Raw genomic sequence first — 27,569 nt, 5'->3', positions numbered from 1 at the left:
AGATTTGCCGGCTTCTCCAGCCTCCAGGGCCCCACGTGGGCACGGGAGCCTTTGCCCAGAGCAGGAAATGGCTTGGTGAGGGCTGCAGAGGTCGGGCGTTGCCCAGGCCTGAGCCAAGGGTGGCCAAGGCCAGATGGAGCAGAGCCAGGGGCCTGTGGTTGAGCACTGACCCCAAGCTGTGTTGGGGTCTGCAGTGTGAGCCCATCTCCCCCACCCCAGAAGGCCTGGCTTTCGCGGGGCCCCTGGTATTGCCGGCACAGAGCTGATGCCTCTAACGCGACTGAGGGTGCGGGGAGGTGGGCGAGAGGACAGGTGGGTGACTGAACAGGAAGTGGGTTGGTGTGCAGAACCCCACACCCCCCTCCCTGCTGGCACCCCTTCCCTGGGGGTGGTCAGCTGGGGACAAGTCTCCCAGCCTTGTGGGTGGAGGTGGGCCCTCCACCCACACCGTAGTGACATCTTCCAGGGACTAATGTCCCCTGGCCGGGGGAATCAAGGGAGCTCAAGGCTGCCGGGCCATCCAGGGAGCCCCTGTTCCTGCTGGATTCATGCCAGGGCCAGGGCCAGGACCTCGGTTTCTCTACCTGGAAAATGGGCGTGTGGTCAGAACAGTGCCTGCCCATGGGGTGTCAGGAGGACTTGTATGGCCACATGCATGTGGAGTGCCGGCCAGATGTGATTCTGTTTCCTCCAGACTGAGGGGCCCAGCTGGGTCAGAGAGCCCGAGAGCCTGGCCTCGGCAGCCCTGCCACCATGTGGCTGAGGTGCGGCCGGCGGTGCTGCGACCTGGCTGAGGAAGTCCAGGGTGACCTCGCTTGCTGCCGCCTGCTCCGGACATTCCCCTGCCAGGCCCTTCCCTGCCCGCTACAGCCGCAGGCACGCTGCCAGGTGCAGACGGGGAGGCCGGGCCAGGCCAGGCCAGCGGCTGCTACTGTGTTCAGCGGTCACGGCTGCAAGGCTGAGGCGGCCCACGAGTGCCTCTGCGAGGCCGCCGGGGCCCACCCACCTGCCCCAGGCCCTTGGGGCCTGAGCTGCTTGCACTCGTGTGCTCCATGTTTCTGCCTCGCAAGCTTCTGTCTGCGAAAGCGCATCTGGGTCAGGCAGCCCAGCCTCCATCCTTCCGCCCCAAAGCCTGACACCGTGAGTTGGAAATAAAGCATTTTTAATCGAGCCCCCGGAGTATCTGCCCTGAACCCCCGGGGGGTCTCCAAGCACCAAACACATGAGAATTGTTCCCCCCCCCAGCCTCAGAGCCTCCCCTGCATGGGACCCCAAGAAGCCCCTTCCCCACTTTCATCGGGCCCAGCGTAGACCCCCTAGTCACCCCCACAACCAGCCGCCCACACTTCGTTTCAATAAATAACCCCAGGAACAAAGCTCGGGGCAGGGAGTTCCACAACAGGCGGCAAGAGGCCTGCGTGACAGACGCCAGAAACACGAAGGGCAGAGTATCTGGAACCAGGGTCAAAACACACACAAAAGCCAGAGGCGGCTCCTGAGCTGGGAGCGGTTCCCTCCGGCCGGGGCTGGATGCGCCGCCGCCGTCTCGGGGCTCTGGCTCCAAAGCCAGAGCCAACTCCACGGCACCTCACACCACAATCCCCTCTGCCTGCCACTTCCACCATCGGACACTCCCAGTTCTTGTCGTGACCCTAAATCCAGGGCAGGGGAAGGGAAAGGGGACCCAGAAGCCTGGGCAGGGGGCCGTCTGGGGAAGAAAGGGGGGCGAGACTTCCCAGGGACAGCAGAGTCCGGAGAGAGGCGCAGGTCACTGCCGGACCCTGCCCCCGCGGGTGCGGAGGGGACCCGAGGCTCGGGCCTGTGAGCGGCCCACCTCACCCATCTCCCTGCGGATGTCTCCAAGGGCCCTCGCGGGGGACTCCAGCAGCCTCTGGAAGAGGCTGGGCCGCCCGGCCACCGGCTCCCGGCACTGGAAGGTGACAGCTGTGCCAGCATCAGCCTTCATCTCCCGGGAGAAGCCATCGGAGGAGCCATCGAAGCAGCGGCCAATGGCGATCTCTTTGGCCAGCCGGGGGCTCTGGTCAGTGACCGTGTACACTCCGTAGTTGTGACCCAGAGGGTCCAGGGGGCCCAGCATGGCAAAGGCAGCCGGGTCGTCGGCCGGCACGGGTGGGGGGTGCCGAGCCAGGTAGTCCCGAAGGAGCCCGTTGACGGCCACACGGCGACAACTGCCCTGGGGCACGATGGTCACCAGCGTCCTGTCCACCTGACGCTGGTCGAACAGCATCCCGCTGCACTTGAATTCTACACAGGCAGCAGAGGTGCCTGGACGCTGGGGGTCTCGCACACTGCGGGCGTCCCGCAGCCCGTACAGCTGGCCCTGGGTGCGCGGGTGGCTGCCCCCCGCGTTGTGGGCACGGACCATGTACTCCTGCGGGCCCTGGATCTTCACCTTGAGGAAGCAGGCCCGGAACTCCTGCGGGTTGGGCCACCAGGCCAGGAGATCCCCAGTCCAGGAGGCAGGCGCGCCCTCACGGAAGGGGACCACGTTGTACTCGTACTTGTCCGCCTCCACGCGGGAGAAGCGGAAGTGGCTGTCGGTCACCGGGGCCTCCTGGCATTCCCGCAGGCTGCGCCACGGGTACACAGGCCCGTTGGCCTCCGCTGGGTCGCCGGGCCTGGGTTTGGCGAGGTTGATGCGGAAGCCGTTGCGTTTGAAGGCCGGGTCGTCGTGGTCCGTCCGGCGGTAACCCAGCCTGTCCAGGTAGGGCTGGGTGACGCCCACGGTGGCCGGCAGCGGCCTGGGCAGGGAGGGGGCCGGCTCCAGCTCCTCACCGCCCAGGGTGGCCGTGATGAGGGCCGTGTAGGCATCGGGCCGGTCGGCGTCGCAGAAGGCGGGGAGGCAGGCGCCGTTGGGGCCGGTGACTGCGCTGTCGAAGCGGCCCCAGGCGCGGGGGTTGGCAGAGAAGCCGGGGGCGGGCTCCAGGTTGACCAGCGTGACCACCACGCCCTCCACCTGCTCGCTGGGGCTGAACTTGTCGTTGACGTAGGCGCGCACCTTCACGAAGCAGCGGCGGCGCTCGGGCACGTCGAGGTTGAACAGACGACGCTCTCGGATCTCCACGTTGCCCACCAGGAAGACGCGCTCTTCGCGGCGCACCCGGGGGCCGGGGGACCCCTCCTGCCGGAAGCCGCTCTCCTCCTCCCACAAGCCGGTCTCAGGGCTCAGCGACCACAGCTTGAGGGCCTCCGCGTGGCCCGCCATGCGGATCTGGTCTGAGGCCACACGCACGGCCACGGGCCCTGCCTGCAGCTGCTCCCCGGAGCCCGAGGCGCGGAGGTCCACGGAGAACATGCCATAGGTGCGCAGTGGGGCCAGCTCACCGTCACTGTCCACGAAGCGCAGGTCACTGGGAGCGGCAGCAGCTGAGGTGAGGTCTCGGGGGTCCACGAAGGTCACCCGGGCCTCTACAGGCCCCACATAGCGTTTGCCGTCGGCTCTGCGGAAGGCTCCAGGTGGCAGGACCAGCTCGCCCAAAGGAGCCTTGTCTTCCAGCTCGCCCAGGGGGATCGTGTTGCTCTGGCTGGCATCCAAGATGACTGGAGCTTTTTTCCGCATGGCCTTGACCTCATGGTACACCCCGGCACCTCGAGGGTCAAAAGGCAAGACCCGGACAGCGTCCATGAATTCACCACTGGGGTCCACGAGAGTCACCACCAGCCGCTCTGTGGAGGGTGGCACCTCGATAGTGAAGTCACCTTGGTAGGAGGTGAAGCCAATGGGCTCCTTGCCCAGCAGGATCCTGGCAAAGCGCAGGGGCTCCCCCGAGTCCGCAGCCACCACACGGCCCCGGACCAGCCCCCGGGGAGGCAGACACTTCTGGCAGCCACACTCAGCCACCACCTTCACTGGGAGGACATAGCCAGAACAGTGGATCTTCCTGCTCTGGAGGCGGCGCACAGAGCAGCAGCGGGAACCGTCGTCCCCACACCGGGGACCCAAGCCTGCAGGGCTGGGACAGCGGGTGTCGGGGCAGAGGCCCACGTCCAGGTAGGTGGGGCCACTGCCTGGCTGCCCACAGTCGTCTGGGAGCTTGATCAGGTACTCCTGGGGCTGGGGGTCACAGGCCGGCTGGCCTGGGGCTGGGGAGCAAGGAAACAGCCAGGTCAGGGCCGGGGGAGGGCTCCATGGCCTCCAAGGCTGGGGACTCAGTCTGGGGTCAGGGGTCAATCCAGGGGTGGGGGCTCAGCCCAGGGTAAGGACTGGAGATTGGTGCTCAGCGGGGGCCTGGGACTGGACTCGGTGGGGTCAGAGATCGGTCTGATGTTGGGGCTGCATTTGGGGCTGAGGTTTAGCCGGAGTCCCAGCTGCGTTCAGTGTCAGGGCTTGGCAGGGTCGGGCCGAGGACACTCACCAAGCACAGTGAGCCGAGCGGTGCCTGAGCGCACAGCACCCGCCTCATTCCACGCCTTGCAGTGGTAGATACCAGCCTGGTCTGCCCGTAGCCCCCACAGCTCCAGGTGGGCCCCATACCTGTGTGCTCGCCTGTCCAGCAGGGTCCCGTTGTGGAACCTGGGTGGTGGGTGGGCAACACCACAGGGCTCGGGGCGGGGGCCCAGGGAGCTGCACAGGGACTCCCCCAGCGTCAGCCTCCTCGGTAACCCTCTCCCACAGACTCAGACCTCCCAAAGCTTCTCCCACGTTCCAGATGGGAAACCAAGGTTGGCATCTGCCTCCAGACAGTCTTTGAGGCACCGCATAATCACGGGAGATCCAATCCAACCCCAAAGCCAGACAAGAGGCCCCTGACCCCCAGGGGGCAGGCACTCACCAGGAGTATTTCTTGGGCGTAGGGGTCCCCGAGGCTTTGCAGCAGAAGGTCACATTCTGGCCAGCCTCCCGCACTCGGGACTCGGGCTGCTTCACCAGGTAGGGCTTCTCTGAGGGGCAAGGTGGCAAAGGTCAGGGCTCTGCCCTGACTCAGTTTCTCCCAATGACCCTTCCCAAGAGCAGATCCTGTCCTCTCCCGTCTCCCAGGGATGCCCTGGTTCACCCCACACCTTCTCCAATGGCCGTGTCACGTCTTATTTCTTCCTGATATGCCTCAGTGCCGGGGTTCCCTCCCCAGCTCCTCAGCCCCCCCATGGCCCTTGCTGCAAGGTCACTTACGCAATTTATCAAGGACAATGGTAACCATGGAGATGGAGCCGTTGGCCTGGGCCTGGGCCTGGGCCATCCCTGCAGAGAAGCCATCCATGTGGGCCCTGACACTGGCCTGGCTGTCGGCACACACGCCAGGCACCCGGAAGGTTCCGTGGGCATCACTGGTGGCTACAGTAGCAGGCCGGTCTCTCAGGGAGACCCTGGCTCCTGGCAGCGGTTGCCCCGATCGGGTGACCACAGAGCCCAGGAGGATGTGGTCAGGGCACTCGCAGGTGTCAGGGCTGCACTCTGAGGAGACACAGGGAGGCAACAGGGGCAGAGGGGGCCTCTACCTCCCTCCCGGGGAGGGCTTTCTGCTCAATCAGTCATTCAATAAACACACCTGGAACCATCACATATTGTTGCCCCCTCAGAGGCTTTAGCAGGGCCTGGCTTGGAGCAGCCCCTAGTGTGAGGGGGAATATGGGGCCCAGGGCTGTGCCAGGGAAGGGGACTGGTGTCCAGAGAGGTAGGGAAGAGGTCCTGGAGGAGGGGATAGGAGAGGCGGTCTTAAAAGATGGAGAGGCCCCTCCCAGCAGGAGAGAAAATGTGTAGGCAGGGGCTGGGGGCCCAAAGAGGGCTGCTTTCTTGGGCCCAGAACCTCTACCTCCCCTCCCAATCCCGTGGTTTCTCCAGAAAATGGAAAATTCCACCGGAAACTTCAGGGCAGAGGCCCCGGGAGGGCAGAGCCAGGCTGGATGGGGTGGGTACCCCAACGCCCCATTGGCCACCATGCGCCCCCACCCTGTGGCAGGCTCCAGACCGTGTTTGTGGAGCCCAGGCAAGCGGAATTTCCAGTCGCCTCCTGGCTGGCCTGGTGTCTGGCCCTGGGAGGGCCTGGGCATCGTGTCTGCCAGGGTGTGAGCGCGTGTCTGCGTGGGCGTGGGGGACCGGTGGGGGCTGCAAATGCCACGCACGTGTGCACCCCAAGTGTATGCACTGACTTCTGTTTACCCACGGAACGTCCTTACGCTCGGCAAGCACACAGGGGAAGCACCCTGTAAGATCTGCCGGTCTGCGGTCTGCCTGCACACGACCCCCGTGGCGCCCACTCGTCCAGATGTTTGCAGTCCCCAGTGCTACTTGGGGGGGCGGGGGGAGGCAGTCCGGACTTGGCTCGGGAGTGCAGGTCCTCCAGGCCCCGCCCTTTACGCCTCGCCTCTACTCTCCGAGCCCCGTCCCGACCAGCTCCTCGCCTCTAGGCAGCGCCCCTCCACTTCCAGGCCCCGCCTCTAACCCCACCTTCTCCTTCAGGCCCCGCCCCTAGCCGCCCCTCTACTCTAAGCACGGCCACGCCCCTCCTACCTGGGCACCGCGGCCGCACACACTTCTGCGCCTCCAGGGTGCGCCCGGGACACGCATCCCCAGCGGGGCTCGGGCAGCGGCGGCGGCGCAGGCGACGGGCTGGCCCGCAGCTGCCTGAGCAGGGACCCCACGGGCCCCACGCGCCCCACGCGGTCTCTGGGGAGGGCAGGGAGGGAGGTCAGGCAGCCGCCCTCCCCGGGAACTGCGCCTCCGGAACCTGGCGACAGTGCGGGACTGAAGGATTTCCCCCCGCACCCCCCCCCACACACAGGTGCATCCTAGGCTGGGGGCTCCGAAGAGCCGTTCCGCCCACCGCCCCCTTCAGTCCTCCCCGCTGGGCGCACCGGTCCTGGACGCAGTTCGGGTGCTGCCCCGCCCCGCCCCCAGACAAACTCCCCGAAGTCAGTCCAGTCCCGCTGCTCTCCCTGAGTTCTGTGCACACCTGGGGCTCCAGACTCGCCAGGTGGCCTTGCCGTGTACCTGTGCCCCGCGGTTCCCAGCTCCTCGCCCCAAAAGCCCTGGCCCCGCCCCCTCGCCGGGCCCCGCTCCTGTGGGGTCCCGACTCCTCCTAGCCACACCCACTCCAATGAGGCCCTGCCCCCTCCCCACCCATCCCTTCAGGCCCCACCCACCTGCCCCCCATTTCAAGCCCTTCCCCACCCTCCTAAGGCCCCGCCCCTCCCGCAGGCCCCGCCCTCACCGAGCGGGCAGCGGAAGCGCACGTGGTAGTTGGAGCAACGGCGGCCGCGCGGCTGCTCGCGGTTGAGGCACCAGAAGCCGCGCGTGGGGTTCACGTGCACGCGCTCGCCCACGGCGGACGGCAGCGCCCAGTCCGTGGTGCGCGCTTCCAGCGCTAGCGGCTGCGGGCACACGCGTGCCGGCCCGTAGTAGAAGCGGATGGCGGCCAGGCTCTCGAAGTCGCCGTCGCCTCCGGGGTGGTCCACGTTGAACCAGGACGTCCACTCGCTGGCCTCTGCGGGCACCGCACGCGCTGGGACCCGGACCGCAGCCTGTCGGCCCCATCGGTGGTGCAAGGGCCTTACCTGCTGTTTGGGCCCCTCCACCCATGGGCGCGGGCTCGCCGCGCCCGCCCACGACCCGGGTCCAGGGGTCTCGAAATGCGAGCCGGGGAGGGGGTGTCGCCCCGCCCCAGCCCTAGGTCTGCGGCCCGATGCTGAGCTGGCCCATCGTGCACGCAGAGATCTTGCCCTGTCTAACAGCCTCTTACACCCCTAACAGGTCTCTTGGGGCATCACACCCACGGGCTGCCGAGTGCAGGGACCTGGAGGGTCCTGGGCCTTCTGCCAGTTTGTGTCCCGCCCCCCATGATCCCGCCAGCCTGAGCTCACACCCAGAGTCCACAGCGCAGATGAGACTCAGGCCCAGGCTGCCTCACCTTCCCAGTCCTCCAGGGCTGGTGAGGGCTGATCGGGGTGCACAGACCGTCCTTCCAGGCCCCATGCAGTCGCCGTGGGCTCCTCGGTGGAGTTGGTGTCTGTGGGAGGGGTGAGGAGTGGAGGGGGGAAGGGAGCACGCTGATGAGGACCGCTGGGAGCCTCCTCTTAGGCAAGGTGGGCCCACGATCATCCCCATTTTACAGGGGAGGAAACTGAGACTCCGAGAGGCCAGAATCCAGGCCTAGCCCCGGGGACTGCAGCACACCCTCCTCCAGGAAGCCCGCCCATGGCCGCCATCCAGACTCCTGCAGCTCCGTCCCTCTCTCTGACTAAGCCCCAACCCCAGGGGGAGGGCTGGGGGAGTCCATGTGCACCCTGCTCCCGAGTCTGGGATCGCCCCCTGAGTGTGTTCAGCTGCCACCAGTTCAGGTGGTTGTGCCTCTGCCCTCAGGCTGGGCTCTGTCCCTTTGGCCAGCTGGAAGTCCTTCCCTCAGTCTACTTTCCACCCGTCTACTAGGGGCCCAAGCAGGCAGCTGGAAGTCCTTGGCATCTAGCCTGGCTTCTCCAGCCAGGAGCTGTCCACGACAGCCGCGCAGGGCAGGGTGATCGCCTCAGACAAGTCCCTTCGTCCTCGGAGCCTCGGTCTCCTCACCTGAGAAATGGGCCCCTCCCCCGCCCCACCGAGCGTTCCAGAGATGGGCATTTCTTCTTGGGCAGTGTAGGTGGGTGGGTTTAGGTGTGTGGGGGGACAGCCCTGACCCTTTCGACCCAGCGTGGGAGACCTGGCGCTTCCGGGCCCAATCGCGCGGGTCTGGCTCAGGTGCGCCGCGGTCCTGGGGACCCGGAGGAATCCGAGGTTCGTATCCACCCTCCTGGGGCTCCTACCGTGTCTTCGCCGAAGGAAAAAAAAAGGACGAACTCCGCTCCCCGCCCTGGGTGGTCTCGGGGCTCCATCTCCCCGTCGACACCCCCTCCCCGCATCCCCGTGCCGGTGACGGGGACCCCGTCCCCGGGGAGCGCGCGGGCCCCTTGGTTCTCTCCCTGGGCGCGGCTGCGCGCGAGGCCGCGGCCAGGCCTTCGGGGGCTGGGCCAGGTTCGAGTGGCGCCTCACCTCGGGCCCCCGCCAGGTGCGCGGCGGCGACGCAGAGAAAGAGCAGGGGCGGCAGTGAAGCCATAGTCCGGTCCGAGCGTCCAGGGGAACGTCCCGGCTCCGCGGCGCGCTCGGGTCGGACTCCCGCGGGTCTGGCAGCCCCTGGGACTGAGGGTGGGGGAGGGAGGCGATCGCAGGCCCCGCCCCATTCAGGCCCCTCCCCCTGGCCTGGGTGACAGGCGCCCGAGCAACCCCTCTGGGTCGCCCCCCTTGGTGCCTCCGGCTGTGCCTCCGCCCCCAGGCTGGCCTGGGTTCCCCGTCGCGGCGGGAACTCCTCCCGGAGTCCACCCGCCGTCCTCCACGTCGGATCCCAAGCTGCCTGCGGGAAGGGCCATTTGGAATCGAGCCTGAAGCTGCCTGGAGGCGGCTGGAAGTCCTCTGCGCGTCTAACTTCGATCCTACCGGCTTTAGGCCGCCCCAGCAGTCTGTGGGTCCCACCCTGAAGCCACCCTCCGTTATTGTGGCCCGAGTTCTCTCGGAGGCCACCGGGAAGTCCCCCTCTACAGCTACCCTCGGGCTGCCGGGGCCAGCGGGAGGTCCCTCTTCGAGTGCGCCCACCCCGCGGCGACCTGGCACAAAGGAGGCGGAGGCGAGGCAGTGCGGGGAGGGGCTGTTTATTGGCGCGGGTCCGAGCGGCGGGGCGCGGGTGCTGGTCACAGCGCCGCCACGCAGTCGGTGCCGGTGTAGCCTGGCAGGCGCAGAGCGAACTTGCGGCGCACGTCGTCGGGCACGAACCTGCCGGCCACGAAGTGGTGGCGCCCGGAGAAGCGGCCAGCGCAGCGCTTGGGCGCCGCGAGCGACACCAGCACGTCGGGCTGCAGCCCGTCTTCAGCGTCGCCGCCCGTCTCCGCGTCCCAGCCTAAGGGAGGAGGGGCGGGGGGAGCCGGAGCTGGGAGGGTGGCCCGGCTCCCCCAACACCGAGTCTCTCCCTCTCCTTGAAGACATTTCCCTCCATCTGACCCAGCCTCCCTCTTCAGACGACAGCATTGCCACCTGCTGCCTTTTCCCAACAGGGCCAGGTCTGCCTTCTGACCTGGCATCTGTCCCCTCACCTCCCTGCCCATCTGGAGCCTCTGTCTTAGCCTCAGCCTCCTCCCATCCAGAACCCACCCAGACCCAGCCTGGCCCTCTGGCCTGTGCCCTCTGGCAAGCCGTCCCCATCAGACCTGTCTGTCCCTTTGCCCCAGCTTCTTGCCTCTAACAGGACCCTACTCCTCCCCACTCGGACCAGAGACTCCGTCTGACCTGAGATCCCCGCCCTCACCTTCAGACCAGATCCTGCCTTTCAGCTTGGCAGGGCCGCGCCCCTCCCTCCCTGGGCTGCAGCCCGCGCCACCTCTCGAGTAAGCCTCCACTCTCAGACTAGCAGCCTCGCCGTCTCTCCTGTCTCTGACCTGCTTTGGGGGGACACTAACCAGAAGCCACTGGCTCCTCTCTCTGACTTGAATCCTTCCTTCTCTGACCCTAGCCTCCACCCTCAGACTAGAGGCTCCTAACAGTTCCCTCTGACCTGACAGGGCCACCTCTGTGTCCTAGGCTGAGCCTGCAGCCTCCCCCCTCAGATCAGACAGCCCCCCTCCTCCCTTAGTGCCCCCTACTCTGTGACACCCTGCTGGGATGGCTCTGGGATCCCAAAAGCTGGGAGACATCCCCCAGAGTCCAGCCACCCCCATGGAGGGTCCGGCTGGCCAGCGGCTGTTTACTCCGTCTTCCTGCCGCCTAATGGCTCCAACAGGCACGGGGCGGCGGCCAGGGCGGGCGAGGCCTTTGCCGAGTGAGCTCACGTCTGCCCAGGCGACTGGGCCAGGGGTGGGCAGAGGGCATGAGGGCTGGGCACAGGGGGAAGAGGGGACCTGGGGTCACCTGGGGTGGCAGCCTTGGTCTTCGCCATCTGCAGGATGGGTGTGACCCTTGGCCGCAGCCAGAGTGCACGCTCCATCCACGCTGGGGAAACCGAGGTTCAGAGCAGGCAGACAGGTGGGGGCCACCAGCCGCTGGGGCACAGGGGCCTCCACCCAAGCCCCCAAGGCCCTGACGCACGCCCCCTCTGCCCAGCGTGCCTGAGGGAATGTCCAGGCTCACGAGGGGGATGGACAACAGCTTGAGCGTGGCCAGCGCTCGGGTGCAGGGGCCCCCGACCTCGCTTGGCTCCACGCCGGGGCCCAGCACGGCATCCACCACCAGCCCGTACGCTTCATTGATGAGCTGCACCTGGAAGGGTGGGCAGGGTCAGGGGGTGGCCTCGGGGCACTGTCCGCCACCTCCACCCTCACATGCCACCCAGTGCTGACCTCGGTGGGCAGGTAGGACAGAAAAGGAATGTCCATCTTCTCGCACTGGGTGGTCAGGTCCCGGTGCAGCAGGTCCAGGGAGCGTGTGGGGTAGAAGATGGTCGGCTCGTACTCCTGGGGGTGCAAAATGGGGTCAGCACTGGGGCCCACCCAGGCCGCCCTGCCCCGGTAACCTGGGACAAGCACTGGGCATGTTCTGTAACCTGTCCCAGCACCGATGTCCCTCTGGGACGCTATCAAGAGAAGGAATGGTTTGCCGAGGGGCTCCTTGCTACTCACAAACACCCGCAGGTGCCGGGCGCAGACCAGCCCCACCGCCCCGTTCTGCTCCGGGCCGCACACAACCAGCACTGTCCTCTGCTTCCGGGAGAGAGCCGGCAAGGGGAACACCTGGCGAGAGGCACGGCAAAGGCAAAGGCACAGCTCGAGAATCCTCTTTGCTCAAGTGGGGAAACTGAGGCCCGGAGGAGGGGAAGGGGCAGGGCTTGGGCCTGGAAGCAACGGGATGGGACAAAAGGAGAGGCATTCTGGGTGAGGGGCTGGGCCTCTTGGGGCCTCAGTTTCCACGTTGGAGATGCAGAGTCCCGGTCTCAGGCTCTGCCAAACCAAAGCAGGAAAAACGTGTGTCCAGCCACTGCTGGTCGCCTGGAGTGCGGTTTGTTTACTCTCTGCCTGAGCCGCAGACATTCTTCCACCTTTTTCCACCGCTGCGTTTCCAGACCTCAGCCCCTCCCGGAGGCCCCAAAGTGCCTGGGGCCTGTCTCTCTCCATTTGTGTCTCTCTGTATCTCTCAGACGCCGTGTCTCTGTCTGTTTTCACCTGTCTATATCTCTCAGATTGTCTCTCCCCATCAAGTCTCTCTGTGTCTCTCTTTGTCTCTGTCTCCATCTTTCAGACTCTATTCTGTCTCTGTGGACACGTGCAGCTATTTCTAACACAGGTGTTTAAGTCCTAACCCTGCCCTGACTCCGCATGGCCCTGGCCCCATCTTTCCCAGCCTCAGTTTTGTGTCTACCAAATGGGAGTGACAATGGCACCAGCCAGGCAGGCATGTGGGGCACCTCTCGAGCCTCAGTGAGGCCCTGGCTCCAACCACACAGAGGGCAAATTATTCTTTTTGAGCGTCCTCCCCTCGGTCCCAGTGCCATCCTGACCTGCCCTGAATGTGCCTGCGACCCCAGCCATGTCAGGCCCGGAGTCCAAGATCCAAGACGGTGTCCCGCTGGCTGGGACTGGGGGGCTTCTGCATGGACGATGGGCTTTCAGTGTGAGAAATGGACAGTCACACTGAGCACCGGTTTAATACACTGGGTTTCTTTTTGGGGCTTTGATTTTTACAGTTTCCTCCTTCTTTGGGCATCTCGCCCAGGACACATTTCATTTGGAAATATAAACATTTAAGTTAAGAAAAAATTGAGTCCATGTAAGAAAGATACTGAGTTTTTTAAAAAGCACACGGTGGCAATAAGACAAAGGGAGCAGGGCAGCTGAATGCCAGAGCCCTCGCCGCACGGGCCAGTTTTCTGAGGGCTGGTGTGTCTGAACTGCTACGTGGGCACCACCAATGACCCGTTCAGAGGACGACACCGAGGCCTGATGTGGTTGGGAGGCACCCCTGCTTCTAACAACCCACTGTGACCCTGGGCAGGTCCCTCCCCACTTCTGGGCCTCAGTTTCCCCACCTGCAGCACGGGGTTGTTTGAGGGTGCTCAGACTGCAGGAGCCAACACCCCCCCTGCCCAAGCCCCAGGGGGTGGCAGAAGCAAGCGGGTCACATCTGCAGGCGGATCTGGTATCTCCACCTCAGGGCCTTGGCACCGTCCACACAATAGCCCTGCCCTGGCCTGCTCTGACACCACGGGTCCCAGGTGCCTGTCTGGGCTGAACCAATGATGGTCCTCTCTGGGCCTCAGTTTCCCCATGTGAACCATGGGCTGGGGTAGCTGGAAGCAAAGAGGGGCTTCTTGAAGGCTGAGCCATTCTGGCCACAGGGGCCTTGCAGCTAGCTAGTCCTCCACCTGGGTGGGTTGGCCCTCCGGTTGGGGTCAGGGGTGGGGGTCAGAGGTCAGGTACCTTGGTCACAGCCACGGCACTAGCATGACCGCACCACTCCACTAGCTGCTGCCGCCCAAAGCGATAATCCTCTAGCAGCTCCCGCTCCAGGGCGGCTGCCTCTGCGGCGCTAGGGGACAAAGTGGCAAGAGACGTTCAGACAGAGAGACAGACAGGAGAGATCAGGGGAGAGAGAGACCTAGAGACAGAGACTAAGATGGAACCAGAAACATTCCCCCAATGTTCCAAGCTAGGTCCCGAAGCTACCCTCCCACCCGCTTCCCCCAGAAGCTTTCACAGCTCCGGGGATCCTCCCTCAGTTTCCCTCCCGCGACATCCCGCGGTTGAATGGAAGCCGCAGTCTGGGCGCGGGCGCCCTCTGGTGGTGGGAGATGCGCGTGGCGGCGCGTGTTGCTTCAAAACCGGGGAGATCGAGCCCACCTAGACGACCCCGGGTCCCCCAGGCCGAAGGAACCAATAAGGGGCAATGGAGCGCGAAGGACGTCGACGGGGGCGATGGACTGATGTTAGGCAGTGGGGGTCACTGAGCGAGCTTCAGGACGCTGAGGAGTCAGACTGTACTAGAGTTTAAAGGCTGCAGAGGGGTTTGATGCTTCCTCGGGGACATGGATGTGGGACCTGCGACTACGAGACCCTTTGGTGACCCCTCTTCAGAGGCAGTGATGAAATTAGATTATTCGTGGCCAGAGAGATGGGGCCCCCTTGCTCGAGGTGAAGCTCTGCCACCTACTTTATTGAGTGACTGGGGGTCTGTCACTACCTCTCTGAGCAAAACTGAGGTGGGATGGAGGCTCCTGTTCTAAATTAGGGCTTGGTGGCTGGAAGAGAACAAGAGATGGCATTGAAGCTGTCCCTCACTCCAGAACCAGGGGTTGGGGCCGCTGAGTGGGGTCAAAGACCTGATGCCACCTTCCTGCAGGCAGGACCCCTTCCCCTCCTGCCGGCAAGTAGCACTTACTCCCTTACGCCCCAGCTCAGCAGCCCCTGGAGAGTGTAGTAACAGTAATAAAAGAGCTCAGCCCAGAAGAGTTGGAAGAACAAATAATGACTCAGAGAAGCCAAGTGGCTTGCCCAGGGTCATGCAGAAAGCAAGTGGGAAAACTAGGACTTCCCCCCCTCAGTGTCTGTGTCTAGAGCCACGGGGCATGAGCAAAGACACAGATGGCAGGGGTTTGGTGGAATGAATCCTGAGGGGTTCCATCCTTTGATTCTGCGAGTGGGAGATGACAAACATCTGGCCAATTCTGTGGCATGATCAGGCCGGGTGGGCAGAGTGCAGGAGAGCAAGAACTGGTATGGGACAGGAGTCAGGGAGGGCTTCCTGGAGGAGCTGGACTGGAGCATCATGGGAGGTCATCTGGGTGCCAAGAACAGCAAGGGCTGAGGCCTTGTGGTGGGAGTGAGCCTGATATGTTCAAGGGGCAGGAGGGAGGGTGGGGTGGCTAGAGAAGAGTCAATGAGGGGACAGGGCAGACAGGGCCTCAAATGCCAGACTGAGGAACATGGCCAGGAAGACACTTCAGGGACCCACACAGATGTGGGGACGTGGAGGTTCAGGGCTGGGAAGTCACGTGCCCTGGGTCACCCCAGCAAGCAGAGCCAGATTCAAACCCGGGCCTGTCTGTGGCCGATGTAGGGTGAAGTTGAAGGACTGGGTGGGGAAAAGGAGCTCATGGGGAAGCCAGACAAAAAGCGCCCCTGGCAGGCCCCCCCAGCTCTGGGCAAGGGACATGGGACAAGGTGTGTTCAAGTTCGAGGTGAGAACCTGGCAGGTAGGAAACATGGTTCATTCCTTCACCTTTGTCTTATAACAGCTCTGACTGATGCCCCCGCAGGAAGGTTAGGGGAGAGAGAGGAGGGTGGTAGGACCATCCATTCCTTCTCTCCTTCTTCTGTCCCAAAGCTTTGGCCTCTGGCAGCCACTTGGAACATCATCTTCCTACCTAACTCGTCTGTTGTGGGCAGAGGGTGGTCCAGGCTAGGAGCTTGGGGGGGGGTGGTGCGCAGCAGCAGCTCTGGGTTGGGTAGGGGGGAACTGGAGCCGGATGGGGGAGGACGGCAGGTGGGGCAGGTCGGTCCTGCCATTGTGGGATTCTGTGGGGCTCAATTATGAGGGTGTCTTTTGCCACCCCCAATCGCAGCCCCCAGATGGGAGAAGCTGCAAGGCCCCAGGATTTCCCCATCACACTCAGAAGGGCTGAGGTGACCTGAGTCCAGAAGGAACTGGGCCTGACACTCTAGGAGGGCCCTAGGCAATAGAGGGTGCTTTTTTGTTGTTAAGAGACAGAGTCTCCCTCTGTCACCCAGGCTGGAGTGCAGTGGCGCAATCGTAGCTCACTGCAGCCTCCAACTCCTGGGCTCAAGCGATCCTGCTGCCTCAGCCTCCCGAGTAGCTGGTACTACAGGCGATGCCACCACACCCGGCCAAGGGGGCCCTTTTGGACATGAGCTCCTCAGGTCAGGGTGCCCATGCCACCCTGCCCTGCACTCTCCACCTCACACCTCTGCCCAGTGGACCACCCACCACGATTGCTCACCTGGCTGCCTACAGCAGTCTCGCACCCGAAACTCCTCCTCAGCAAGAGCTGCCAGGGCTTTGAGAACCTGAACACCAGATTGCAGCACCTGTCCCAAACCTTCTGATGGCCCCCCAGTGCTCGGGGAACAAACTCCATGCCAAGCCCACAAGGCCCCCGTTATGTCTCCAGCCTCATCACCTCCGGTCCCGCCCCCCTCGCTTCCATCCAGCTCCTACTCCACTCCCCGCAGTCCCCACCAGCCCCCGTGGAGTCCCCTCACTTGGCATTTGAATGAAGCCTCTCACACCAGGTGGTCACAGCTCCAGCTCCTAGACCTCTCCCCTGGGCTGAACGTGGACCTCAGGTGATGGGCAAGGGGACACCTGCCCTGAGAAGTGGGGCTGAGGGTGCGTGGGCAGGGGCTGTTGGACGAATCTGGTTTATGGTGAGGCCCACTACCCTGCCGGTCCCACGTCAGGAAGGCTTGGAGGACGCAGGACTCAAGGTGAGCGAGGAGTTACAGCCACAGCTGCCACCTCTGGACCCCGACTCACCAGCCCGTGATCCCAAACCAGCTCTAGCCATGACTTCCCTCCCGGGCCCGCCTCCTCTGCACACGGGAGGTGGCAGCAGGGTGGACGCCAGCGAGGGGCGCGAGGCGTCAAGCTCAGCTCTTCCCAGACCGGGGACTGGGGGCTGCGGCTCCAGGACCCCCGGAGCACCGGAGGCCAGGGCTGGGGTGACAGCAATCACGGGCGGTGCTGATGAATCACTCAAGAAGGGCGGGCCGGCCGCGGATGCAGTTTCCTTGGCAACGCGGCTTAGTCCCTCCAGCGAGACGCGGGTGGGCCTCAGTCTCCCCGGCCCGTCCCGGCGTCCTCCCGCCTTCGGTTCCCCGTTCCCGCTGTGCTCTGCCTTCGGCCGAGACCCCGTCTCAGTCTTGTCCCTGCCTCGGGCCCCCTCCCCGCCCCCCGGGGCCGTGCCGGTCCCCAGTGTCCCACGCTCCGGCTGACCTGAGGAAACGCCGCTCCTCGGGCGCCTCCGCCGGGTCTGGGCCGGCCGCGCTGCTCATGGCCTCGGTGACCGGCGCTCACCGCCGCCGCCTTATACGCGCTCCCGGGAGAAGGGGGCGCCTCCTGCCCACCCTCGGGTCCGCCAATCGGGAGGCGCCGCGAAGGCGCTGCGCATGCCCATTGGTCGGCGGGTGCAGGAGGCCGTAACCCTTTCGTGCCCGGAGCGGAGCCCGCGGATGCAGGGAAGCTCAGAGACACCGATGCTGGCAGGGAAACCAAGTCTGGAGGGGCGGCGACTGGCCGGTTATCTCCTCCATATGAGACCCTGGCCTGAGAGCAAGGGACGCCCTCTCCAACCAACCCCGCCCAGGCCTCCCCTACCCCCGGGCCCCGTGGAGGTCAATCCAGAGATGACCCGGGGTGGGTGGGCTGCGGACACGCAGGCTTCAGTCAGGGAGGTAGAAAAATCCGGGTATATTTGGGAGCTGAAGCCAAGGCTGGCGGGGGATCCAGGGACAGCCCATGAGTATGTTTTGAGGTCGCCGCGCATCACATCTTCTGCTGAGTCCCCTGTGCCGCGTGTCACCGGGGGGTGCCAAGACAGGCTGTCCCGTCCCACCGGCCCCCACCCCCACCCCATGACACAGGCAGGGAGGGTCTTCAGAGCATTTATTCTCTGCCACTGGGGAGGAGCGAGGGTCTGAGTGGTCTCAGGGCACAGGCCCTACGTGTACCACATGAAGCCGTAGTTGGCGTTGAGAATCTCTTCATTGGTGCGCAACCCGTACAGCTCGCCCACCATGGGGGTCACCCAGCGTGTTGTATGGAACACGGACTCGCCCACCTGTGGGGACAGTAGGGTATGTATGGGTGGGGGCACAGCCACTCCCATGTGGCCTGCTGGGACCCCCAGCCCCACCTAGGTCCAGTGGCCCCTATGTGTGGGCCAGGAGCTCTGTACGTCCTTCCCCGCCTTGGACCTGGCAGCCACCACCCCTCAAGCCCCGGTTTTCCGTGGGAGGCTGTATGAGCCTCTCTCGTTCCGTTCTGCAGTGGCTGGGACTCCTGCCCTCCAACCGGGGACCCACCTTCCAATCAGGCACATCCTTCATGATGATGGCTTCCTCCTCCAGGTTCTCCCGAAGCATCTGCAAGACCCTGCAGGGGTGCAGACAGTGGTGGAGGTGGGCGAGGACCTGGAAGGGGCCCTCCCGAGCACACCTGACAGCTACCCATCTCCAAGTCCCCCTCCCTTCCTTTCCTCCCCCTGGCAAACTCTACCCTTTCTCCTGCCCCACCCTAATGCCCTCTCCTCCAGGAAGCCTTCCTGTTCACCGCCACTGCAGGCTGGCGCCTTCAGTCAGACCTCCTGGCCCTGGCCCAGGCGGCCCTACCTCCGGTCCTTCTCTGCCTGGAACAGCGGCATCAGGGCAATGCGGGCCTCCAAGTCCTCGATCAGCAGGCGCCTGCGAAACCCCAAAACCCACACTTGGGTCAGACCAGAGCGGGAAGGAGGCATAGAGGACTGGACCTCAGACATTCAGGGTGCTGCATGGGGAAGGGGTGAGGGGGACAGGCGAGGTGGGGGGCGCCAGGGTGGGGAGCCTGAGATGGGGCGAGTATGCAGTTGGGGGCGGGCAGCTGCACAGGCGACCGCCCACAAGACTGTTGGCTTCACACTTTCTTTGCAATTAAAAACTTTTTTATCCTAAAAATAGCCCTGCCTGATGACTGCAGTGAAGCGGGGCGGGAACCTCATCATGGGGCTCTGGGCCTTACAAAACCATGTCCCCTTCATCTCAAAAGAACCACAGGGCGGGAGGCCAGGGCAGGCTGCACCATTCCTGTCTTCTCCCTGCTTCCTGGCAGTTTCCAAGTTCCCTGCAACAAGCCCCAGCCCCCAGCCCCATTTGTGCTGCAGGGGCCTGGTGGGGGGGGCAGCATCCAGTGATGTGGTCCCAAGAGTGGCCTCTGGCCTGTCTTCTTGCCTATGACACAGGGACAGGGAGGGGGTACCTGGCCTTAGTCTCTCTGGCCCTACATGGCCACCGCCTCATGTGGTCTGATTTCTAAGTCCTTACAGGGTCTTGTTCTGTTGCCCAGGCTGGAGTGCAGTGGCCCAATCACAGCTTACTGCAGCCTCTTGGGCTTAAGTGATCCTCCTGTTTCAGCTTCCAGAGTAGATGGGACTATAGGCGCAATGACTACTGGCTAATTTTTACATTTTTTGTAGAGATAGGGTCTTGCTATGCTGCGCACTGGTGCGCAGCCCGTACAGCTCACCCACCATGGGCATCACCCAGTGTGTTGTGTGGAACACGGACTCACCCACCTGTGGGGACAGTAGGGTATGGGTGGGGGCACAGCCGCTCCCACGTGAGTCAGATCACTGGACATTTCTTTTTTATTTTTATCTTTTGGTTGAGACAGAATCTTGCTCTGTCACCCGGGCTAGAGTGCTGTGGCATCAGCGTAGCTCACAGCAACCTCCAACTCCTGGGCTCAAGCGATCCTCCTCCCTCAGCCTCCAGAGTAGCCGGGACAGACTGAGCCTGGCCCACTGGACATTTCTTGAGGGTGAAGTGGAAGTGCTGGGTCAGAGACTACACTTCCTGAGGTCTGAGACTGCACGGCCAAGTCCAAGGGGGAACATCCCCACCCTCTCCAGCACAGGCAGCACCGCTCCAATAGGCGCCGTGGTCCCTCTGCCAACCTGACATAGCGGCACTTTTCCCACAGTGCCCCACCTGGGGACTCTACCTGCGCTCGCGATTCCACTTAATGATGCTCCAGTACCCAAAAAGCAAGGTCCCGATGCCGATGGCCAGCATGCTGTAGCCTGCAGAGAGACAGAGGCACCCGTTCAGCACCGGGGACACAGGCCCCTCCCTTGGACACCCCTATCAACAGCTCCCAGCTGCTGTTGCTGCCGACACCTGCTCTGCAGTCAGGGAACACTGGTAGCTTTTCTCTCAAGGGAGAAGCTGCCTGAAGTGCAACACCTCTGCCTCTGTGCCGGGCCTTCTGGAAAGAACAGGCCAGGCAGGGACTGCAGAGGACCGAGGGTATGGATGTTAGTGGTTGAGCGGCCCCGCCTCTACCACTGCAGAAAAGGTTGTTTGGATCCCAGTCATTAGGTGGTCCCCATCTGGAAGGGTGGCTCCCGGTCGCCTGGGCCACTGCCCTGTGTGCTGCCCACAGGGGGCTGCACGTGGCTGCCAAAGACAGGCAGTGCCCTTTGAGGGCTACCCAGCCACCCTCTTGGCTCCAAGGGTGGCATTGCTACCTCCTGGCCCTGCAGGGCCAAGCCCCCTGCCCTGCACCCTGTTGGGGGCACAGAAGCCACCATGAATATTTACTGAGCTCCAGTGGAAGCCCCGCTATAATCCTGACTGACAGGCTGGGGACCCACTGGGGTCTTCAGGGAGGCCTTAGCCACCTGGAATCTGGCTCCCAGGCTCATCTCACACCCCTCAAATCTTTTGAGTCTCAGTCTCTTCTCTGGATGGGCCTCCTGGTTGTCGGGAGGAATCAACAAGCTCAGACAGGTTGGCTTCCAGTCAACACCAGTAAATGACCAGCGGGTGGTGGGTGTGACCATCCCTGGGCCTCTGCTCTGTGCCCAAGGGGGGCTGCCAGTGTCTCTGTCTGCTCTTCCTTCTTTAGCCCGGCTCCCGGCACCTCTGCTAGATCCAGAGATAAATGAGAAACTGGCTCAATTTTTTTACCCACTGAGTTCAACATGTTAAAACCACGAGCTCAGGGCAGGACATCTCTGAGTCATGGGGGCTGGGGGTGGGACACTGAGGGTGCCCTGGGTCCAGGCTTAGAGGCACAACCTCTCCAGAGAGACCCAGGGCATGGGGTGCTCAGGACCCACTCCCAGCTGGCCGCCTGTGCTGGACACGAGCCTGCTCGTCACAAGATGGGACTTTTCACCAGAGCTGCCTCGTTCTTTTCAACAGCCTCAGAGAACCCCGGGCCTGTGTCTCAGGAGCTGTCAGTCTGGTGGGGGAGGTGGAGAGGGGCATGTAGAAAACGGTGTGGGGGACATTCTCAAAGACCTAGATAAATGGAAACACGTCCTGAGTTCATGAATTGGAACACAGCATTGTGCAGATGGCAACGTTCCCCAAACCGATGTAGATTCCAAATGCAATCCCCATCCAAATCACAACCTTTCTTTCCTCCACCCTCGCAGAAATTGACAAGCAGGTTGTGGAATTCACATGGAAATGAAAGGGACCAGAATAGCCCAAACAACTTGAAAAACAAACAAAGTTGGAGGAATCTCACTTCACCATTTCAAAACTTATTACACAGCTGTGTGTACAAGACAGTGTGGCTCTGGCGCAGGACAGGCATGTTCGTCGACGGAATACAACCGACAGTCCAGAAATAAGGCCTCATATTCATGGTCAGTTGATTTTGGATGGGACAATTCAATGGGGGGGAATAGTCTTTTCAACAAATGGGACAACTGGATAGACAAATGCAAAACAATGAACCTGGGAACCTTCCTTATCCCATACACAAAAATTAACTCAGAGTGGGTCAAAGACGTAAGTGTAAGAGCTAAACCCGTAACACTTGGATGAGGCAATGCTTTCTTGTAAATGACACTCCAGAGGCACAAGGAACAAAAGAAAAAAGAGATAAATTGGACTTCATGAAAATTAAAAACTTTCCTGTTGCAAATAGTACCATCAATTAGCTGAAAACCCACAGACTGGGAGAGGTATCTGCAAATCATTTATCTGCTAATGGAATGGTATGCAAAATATACTCTTACAACTCAATAATAAAAAAAAAAAGCTCAATTAAAAAATATATAAAGGATTGAATAGACATTTCTCCAAGACAGATGTACACATGACCAAGAGACACATGAAAAGATGCCATGGACGTTATTACAGTAATTTAAGCAAAATGAAGCCTTGGTCCAGGAGTTAGTTTTGGAACCAGAAAAGAAGAAAAATTCTTTAATGTGACACAAGAAAAAATCTGCAGGACTTGAATAAAAACAAGCAAGTCTTTTTTTTTTTGTTTTTTTTAGACAGAGTCTCCCTCTGTTGCCTCAGCTGAAGTGCAGTGGCCTGATCCTGGCTCACTGAAGCCTCGGACTCCTGGGCCTCCTGAGTAGCTAGGACTAAGCATCCTCCCACCTCGGCCTCCCAAAGTGTTGGGATTACAAGCGTGAACCACTGCGCACAGCCCCAACACACTTTAAATGAGTAAACAGTATGGGATGGTACGGTATGTGAGTCTCTAGAATAAAGACACAAGATATAAAGGAAAGGGCTACCTGCTGGGCTCAGGAGGAAGTGGAGAGAGGAGAGCTGCGTGCGTGCGTGGAGGAAGTGGGGGGAAGAGTCATTTCAGGAGCAGCTGGATTAAAAGTGGCCTCAGCCAGCCTGGCATATTCTGGGATGCTCACAGAGAGAGGGGAGTGGGTGCCAGGCTTGGGGCCATTGGGCCTTGGACAGGAGCAAGGGAAGGTATGTCTGATGGGGGAGGGCTACGACTCAGGACTCAAGAGGGGCAAGGCTGTAAGGCAGAGGATGGGGGCAATGAGGGTAGAGCACAGGGCCTTTGCACTTGCTATTCCCTCTGCATAGCAGGCTACCTCTCAGAGGGGTCCTCCTGGCACACTCTGGTTTAAGCAGGTCCCAGTTACCCCAGGCCTACTACAACTAGAAATCCTGGCATGATGTGCCTCATCTCCTCAGCTGGGTTGTGAGCTCCTGGGGACAGGGCCTGGTGCCATGTGCTCACTCAACAACAAATGCAGGGGCCAGGCGCGGTGGCTCACGCCTGTAATCCTAGCACTCTGGGAGGCAGAGGCAGGAGGACTGTTTGAACTCAGGAGTTCGAGACCAGCCTGAGCAAGAGCGAGACCCCGTCTCTACTAAAAAAAACATAGAAAGAAATTAGCCGGACAACTAAAAATAGAGAAAAAATTAGCCAGCCATAATGGCACATGCCTGTAGTCTCAGCCACTCGGGAGGCTGAGGCAGGAGGATCCCCTGAGCCCAGGAGTTTGAGGTTGCTGTAAGCTAGGTTGATGCCACAGCACTCTAGCCTAGGCAACAGAGTGAGACTCTGTCTTAAAAAAAAAAAGAAAAAAAAACAAAAAACAAAAAACAAATACAACTTAAAATGAGAGGCAGGGGCCAAGCCCAGTGGCTCAAGCCTGTAAGGGCAGTATTTTGGGAGGCTGAAGCACGAGGACCCCTTGAGTTCAGGAGTTCCAGACCAGCCTGGGGACTGGGCGTGGTGGCAAATGTAGGTAATCCCTAGCACTCTGGGAGGCCGAGATGGGAGGATTGCTTGAGACTGGGCCAGGAGTTCGAGACCCAGAGCAAGAGCAAGACCTGCATCTCTATTAAAAAAAATAGAAATATTAGTCCCAGCTACTTGGAAAGCTGAGGCAAGAAGATCACTTGAGCCCAGGAGTTTGAGGTTGCAATGAGCTATGATGATGCCACTGCACTCTAGCTATGGTGACAGAGTGAGACTGTATCAAAAAAAACCCCAAAAACAAAAAAACACCAGCCTGGGCAACATAGCAAGACCTCATCTCTACAAAAAAAAATGTTTTCAAAAATTAGCGAGGGGCTGGGCGTGGTGGCTCATGCCTGTAATCCTAGCACTCTGGGAGGCTGAGGCGGGAGGATTGTTTGAGCTCAGGAGTTCGAGACCAGCCTAAGCAAGAGTGAGACCCCGCCTCTACTAAAAAAATATAGAAAGAAATTAGCTGGACAACTAAAGATACATATAGAAAAAATTAGCCGAGCATGGTGGCACATGCCTGTAGTCCCAGCTACTCGGGAGGCTGAGGCAGGAGGATCACTTGAGCCCAGGAGTTTGAGGTTGCTGTGAGCTAGGCTGATGCCATGGCACTGTACCCTGGGCAACAGAGTGACACTCTGTCTCAAAAAAAAGAAAAAATTAGCTGGGCATGGTGGTGCGCACCCATGGTCCCAAGTACTCAGGAGGCTGGGGCAGGAAGGATTGCTTGAGCCCAGGAGTTCTAGGTTACAGTGAGCTATGATAGTGCCCCTGACTCCAGCCTGGGTGACAGAGTGAGACATTGTCTTCAAAAAATAAACTAGAAAAAAAAAAAAAAAAGGAGAGATGCTGCAAGGGGAAAAGCCCAGGGGACCCCCAGGGCTGGGATCCTCCTGCCTAATCTAGTTGCAGGTCATACAGGTGCACACCTGAGGGGGTGTGCTTGCCCAGGTGTTAAGTTACACCTCAAGAAAAATAAGGACACGCAGAACACATTCCTTCAATGTGTCCTAAGGACAGGAGTCAAGGGCTCCTGGGCCAAATCTAGCCTGAAGCCTGTTTTTGTATGGCCCTGAGGCCAAGAACATGTTTACGTAAATGGTTGTCTGAGACCTTCTGACCCGCGAACCCTAAAATATTTATCTGGTCCTTTACAGAAAAAGTCTGCCAATCTCAGTTCTGGGATCTAAGAAAACCAAGAAGGGGCTGGGGAGGATGTGAGTTTTCATCTGACAGTGATTTTTCTACTGCCTGAATTATTACATTTTTCATTTACCATGCACTTTTTTTTGTTTTTTTAATTAAAGCATAACTTGCATAACATGCGCAGGTTTCAAATGTAAAGTTCGATGAATTAAGACAAATGTATTCACCCTTAAATTATGTTTTAAATTTTGTATTTTTCTGTTAACCCTGGATGCTGAGCAGGGGTGCCTTTCATGCTGTCTTTTACATTTTTTCTGTGATGAATCCAATAACAAAATTTAAAATGTTACTTAAAATATTTGAAAACCTTAAGAATACTAATTACTGGGGCACCCTGAAGGTGGGGGCTGCCAGAGAGAAGCCACCGCAAAGAACATCTTATAAATTCCCTCCGGATCCAGGTTTCGGCTTCAGGCTTGCCCTGGGTGACCATGGGGGAGTCGCAGTCTCTCTCGGGCCTCAGTTTCTCCACCTGTGAAATGCAAGGGTGGCCGAGGGCTAGGTCGTGTGCTCTGCTAACCTCACTTGAACCCACTGGAAAATGGGAATAATTAACGGGACGTACCCCCTGGGTTGTTACGAAAAGGGAGCAAAGAGCTTACTTAGTAAGCGCTGGACAAACTGCCGTTATCCTTACAGTTATTATTAAAGCTATCGGGATCCCGGGGCTTCGCCTCCTGTCACACGGCGGGAGAAACTGAGGCCTGCTCGCGTCCCCGGCGCCCCGCCCCCGCCGCAGCGCCCCGAGGGCCAAGACCCTGAGACTCCGACGCAGGACGGCACTGACCAGACAGTCCTCGACGGGGCAGGTTCCGCTTGTAGTCGATGGGGCCATAGCCTCCTGGAGGGGGCATGTCCTGCTTCACCTTCGACGCCGCCATGCTCGCCAGACTCCACACTTCCGGGCACGGAAGGAAGTGACGTAGACGACCAGGGCCGCTGCCGCCATGATAAGTGTGGCGGAAGCACCAGTGAAGGTCTCCTTTCACTGGGAACCTGAGGGGCGTTGGTGTGACCACCCGACGGGGGGCGGGAGGGGGAAGAGCTCGGGTGGCTGGGCCTGAGTCCAACTGCGCGGCCAAGCTGCGGCCGAAGAGTCCTTATTTCCTCCTCCCCCAGATAGAGTATGACTCAGTCGCAGGGGCGCCCCGGTCCTTGCACTGAAAGCCCTTGTGGTCACCTTCCCTCAGGGGTGATGCACGAGGCAGTCGTAAACCCAGAGCTCTGAGGGAGCCAGATCCCGCAGTTATGTCCCCTTTTTCCGTTTCCGTCCCCTTCCCTGGGGGGCTCTGCGGGAAGCCCGGGGCTCCACATAGTCAAGGGCTGGGTATTTGAAGTTTGGGGGCAGCTGCTGCTCCAATTCGGACTCATGAGGAGGCGCCCCAATCCCAGGAACGGATTCTGCTCCCCTGTGGTGGTCGGTACCCCTGGCTAGTGGCCGCTCATCGGAAACTGACCATTCAAGGCGATTATGAGTCACAAAGCATGAGGGGCTTGGGGAGCCTAGGGGACCCCCACTCCGACGCTGAGTGACGCCCACAGTCACTTCACAAGGCAGAAATTGTTACCGAGGTAATAAAAGGTACCGCAGCGGCGGGGGCTCGGGAGTGGGCACATGGGGTGCGGGTGTGCAGGTGCCAAGCGCCATGGGTTAGGCCCGAGATCGGAGTCCGGCCGCCCCCCCGACAGCAGCCGCCTCCTGCTCCCCGTGCGCCCCAGGCGCCACCATGTCGGGAGACAAACTCCTGAGCGAACTCGGCTATAAGCTGGGTCGCACGATCGGAGAGGGCAGCTACTCCAAGGTGAAGGTGGCCACGTCCAAGAAGTACAAAGGCACAGTGGCCATCAAGGTGGTGGACAGGCGGCGCGCGCCGCCGGACTTCGTGAACAAGTTCCTGCCCCGCGAACTATCCATCCTGCGGGGCGTGCGGCACCCGCACATCGTGCACGTCTTCGAGTTCATCGAGGTCTGCAACGGGAAGCTGTACATCGTGATGGAGGCCGCCGCCACCGACCTGCTGCAGGCCGTGCAGCGCAACGGGCGCATCCCGGGGGCGCAGGCGCGGGACCTGTTCGCGCAGATCGCCGGCGCCGTGCGCTACCTGCACGATCACCACCTGGTGCACCGCGACCTCAAGTGCGAGAACGTGCTGCTGAGCCCTGACGAGCGTCGCGTCAAGCTCACGGACTTTGGCTTCGGCCGCCAAGCCCACGGCTACCCAGACCTGAGCACCACTTACTGCGGCTCGGCCGCCTACGCGTCGCCCGAGGTGCTCCTGGGCATCCCCTACGACCCCAAGAAGTATGACGTGTGGAGCCTGGGCGTCGTGCTCTACGTCATGGTCACTGGGTGCATGCCGTTCGACGATTCAGACATCGCCGGCCTGCCCCGGCGCCAGAAGCGCGGGGTCCTCTACCCCGACGGCTTAGACCTCTCCGAGCGCTGCAAGGCCCTGATCGCCGAGCTGCTGCAGTTCAGCCCGTCGGCCAGGCCCTCGGCAGGCCAGGTGACGCGCAACAGCTGGCTGCGCGCGGGAGACTCGGGCTAGCAGCCCAGGGTCCCGCCATTCCCATCACCTCGGGCGCGGAGCCAGCGCGGCTCACGCGCAAGAGGTGGCTTCGGGGAACCCGTGAAGCTGCCGCGCACGCACCCTCCCCCTTCCCTCCCCAACCCCGGCGGGGGCTGCAGTTGCCCGGGTTCAGAATCTGGATCCTTCTCCGCTATCCCGAGAGCTGCAGGGCGCAGGCGCAACCTCGATTCCGGGAGAGAAGACCATGGCACGGGCAGTTCGGAAGGAGACGGAAGCATTGCGCCTGCGCGGAATGAGCGACAGCCACGCGGCTGGAGGTGGACGCCTGGAGATGCGCATAGGGCGGCCCTCCCCAGCCAGCCGTGGGTGCCAGGCTCCCCATTGGGACCTGCAATAAACTCGCTCTTCCTCGCACCTGGCCCTAGCGGTGGCTCCCTTTTATGGAGGGGGTCGCTCCCCCGGGGGAAGGCGGGGGCGGGGTCTCCCATTTTAGAGTTGGGCACGTTGGGGTTCTTGCTCCAGGACTGGAGGGAATTGGGAGGATTCGAACCCGGGCCTAGTGTCCCAGGGTCGTGATGGCACTGTGAATGGGGATGCAGCTGGACCCCAGCACTCCTCTCCGCCACACC

At 61.4% G+C, this 27,569-nt stretch overlaps 4 protein-coding genes across 4 annotated transcripts; 1 reads left to right on the top strand and 3 right to left on the bottom strand.

The window, feature by feature from the left end:
- Window positions 1-1,145: 1,145 nt before the first annotated feature.
- Window positions 1,146-9,126, bottom strand: CILP2 (cartilage intermediate layer protein 2). Its single transcript, XM_069494397.1, has 8 exons — window positions 8,978-9,126; window positions 7,866-7,964; window positions 7,170-7,442; window positions 6,470-6,625; window positions 5,132-5,413; window positions 4,794-4,902; window positions 4,377-4,534; window positions 1,146-4,104 (listed from the first exon to the last, which is right to left on the bottom strand). Exons 1-8 carry the CDS (start codon window positions 9,039-9,041, stop codon window positions 1,769-1,771), a joined length of 3,477 nt encoding a protein of 1,158 aa, XP_069350498.1. The 5' UTR covers window positions 9,042-9,126; the 3' UTR covers window positions 1,146-1,768.
- Window positions 9,127-9,613: 487 nt separating this feature from the next.
- On the bottom strand, window positions 9,614-16,989 carry YJEFN3 (YjeF N-terminal domain containing 3). The gene is made up of 6 exons (XM_069494374.1): window positions 16,913-16,989; window positions 13,381-13,489; window positions 11,587-11,697; window positions 11,308-11,421; window positions 11,077-11,227; window positions 9,614-9,875 (listed from the first exon to the last, which is right to left on the bottom strand). Exons 1-6 carry the CDS (start codon window positions 16,969-16,971, stop codon window positions 9,670-9,672), a joined length of 750 nt encoding a protein of 249 aa, XP_069350475.1. The 5' UTR covers window positions 16,972-16,989; the 3' UTR covers window positions 9,614-9,669.
- Window positions 16,990-17,566: 577 nt separating this feature from the next.
- NDUFA13 (NADH:ubiquinone oxidoreductase subunit A13) lies at window positions 17,567-25,318 on the bottom strand. The gene is made up of 5 exons (XM_069494386.1): window positions 25,197-25,318; window positions 19,673-19,751; window positions 18,307-18,378; window positions 18,001-18,070; window positions 17,567-17,756 (listed from the first exon to the last, which is right to left on the bottom strand). The coding sequence occupies exons 1-5, from the start codon at window positions 25,288-25,290 to the stop codon at window positions 17,637-17,639; spliced, it is 435 nt and encodes a 144-aa protein (XP_069350487.1). The 5' UTR covers window positions 25,291-25,318; the 3' UTR covers window positions 17,567-17,636.
- Window positions 25,319-26,136: 818 nt separating this feature from the next.
- TSSK6 (testis specific serine kinase 6) lies at window positions 26,137-26,958 on the top strand. The gene has a single exon (XM_069494360.1). It carries the CDS (start codon window positions 26,137-26,139, stop codon window positions 26,956-26,958), a length of 822 nt encoding a protein of 273 aa, XP_069350461.1.
- The last annotated feature ends 611 nt before the right edge of the window (window positions 26,959-27,569 follow it).

The sequence above is a fragment of the Eulemur rufifrons genome, chromosome 2 (genome assembly GCF_041146395.1).
Source record: "Eulemur rufifrons isolate Redbay chromosome 2, OSU_ERuf_1, whole genome shotgun sequence".
Classification (NCBI taxonomy): Eukaryota; Metazoa; Chordata; class Mammalia; order Primates; family Lemuridae; genus Eulemur; species Eulemur rufifrons.
This window is presented reverse-complemented; position numbering and strand designations above follow the sequence as displayed.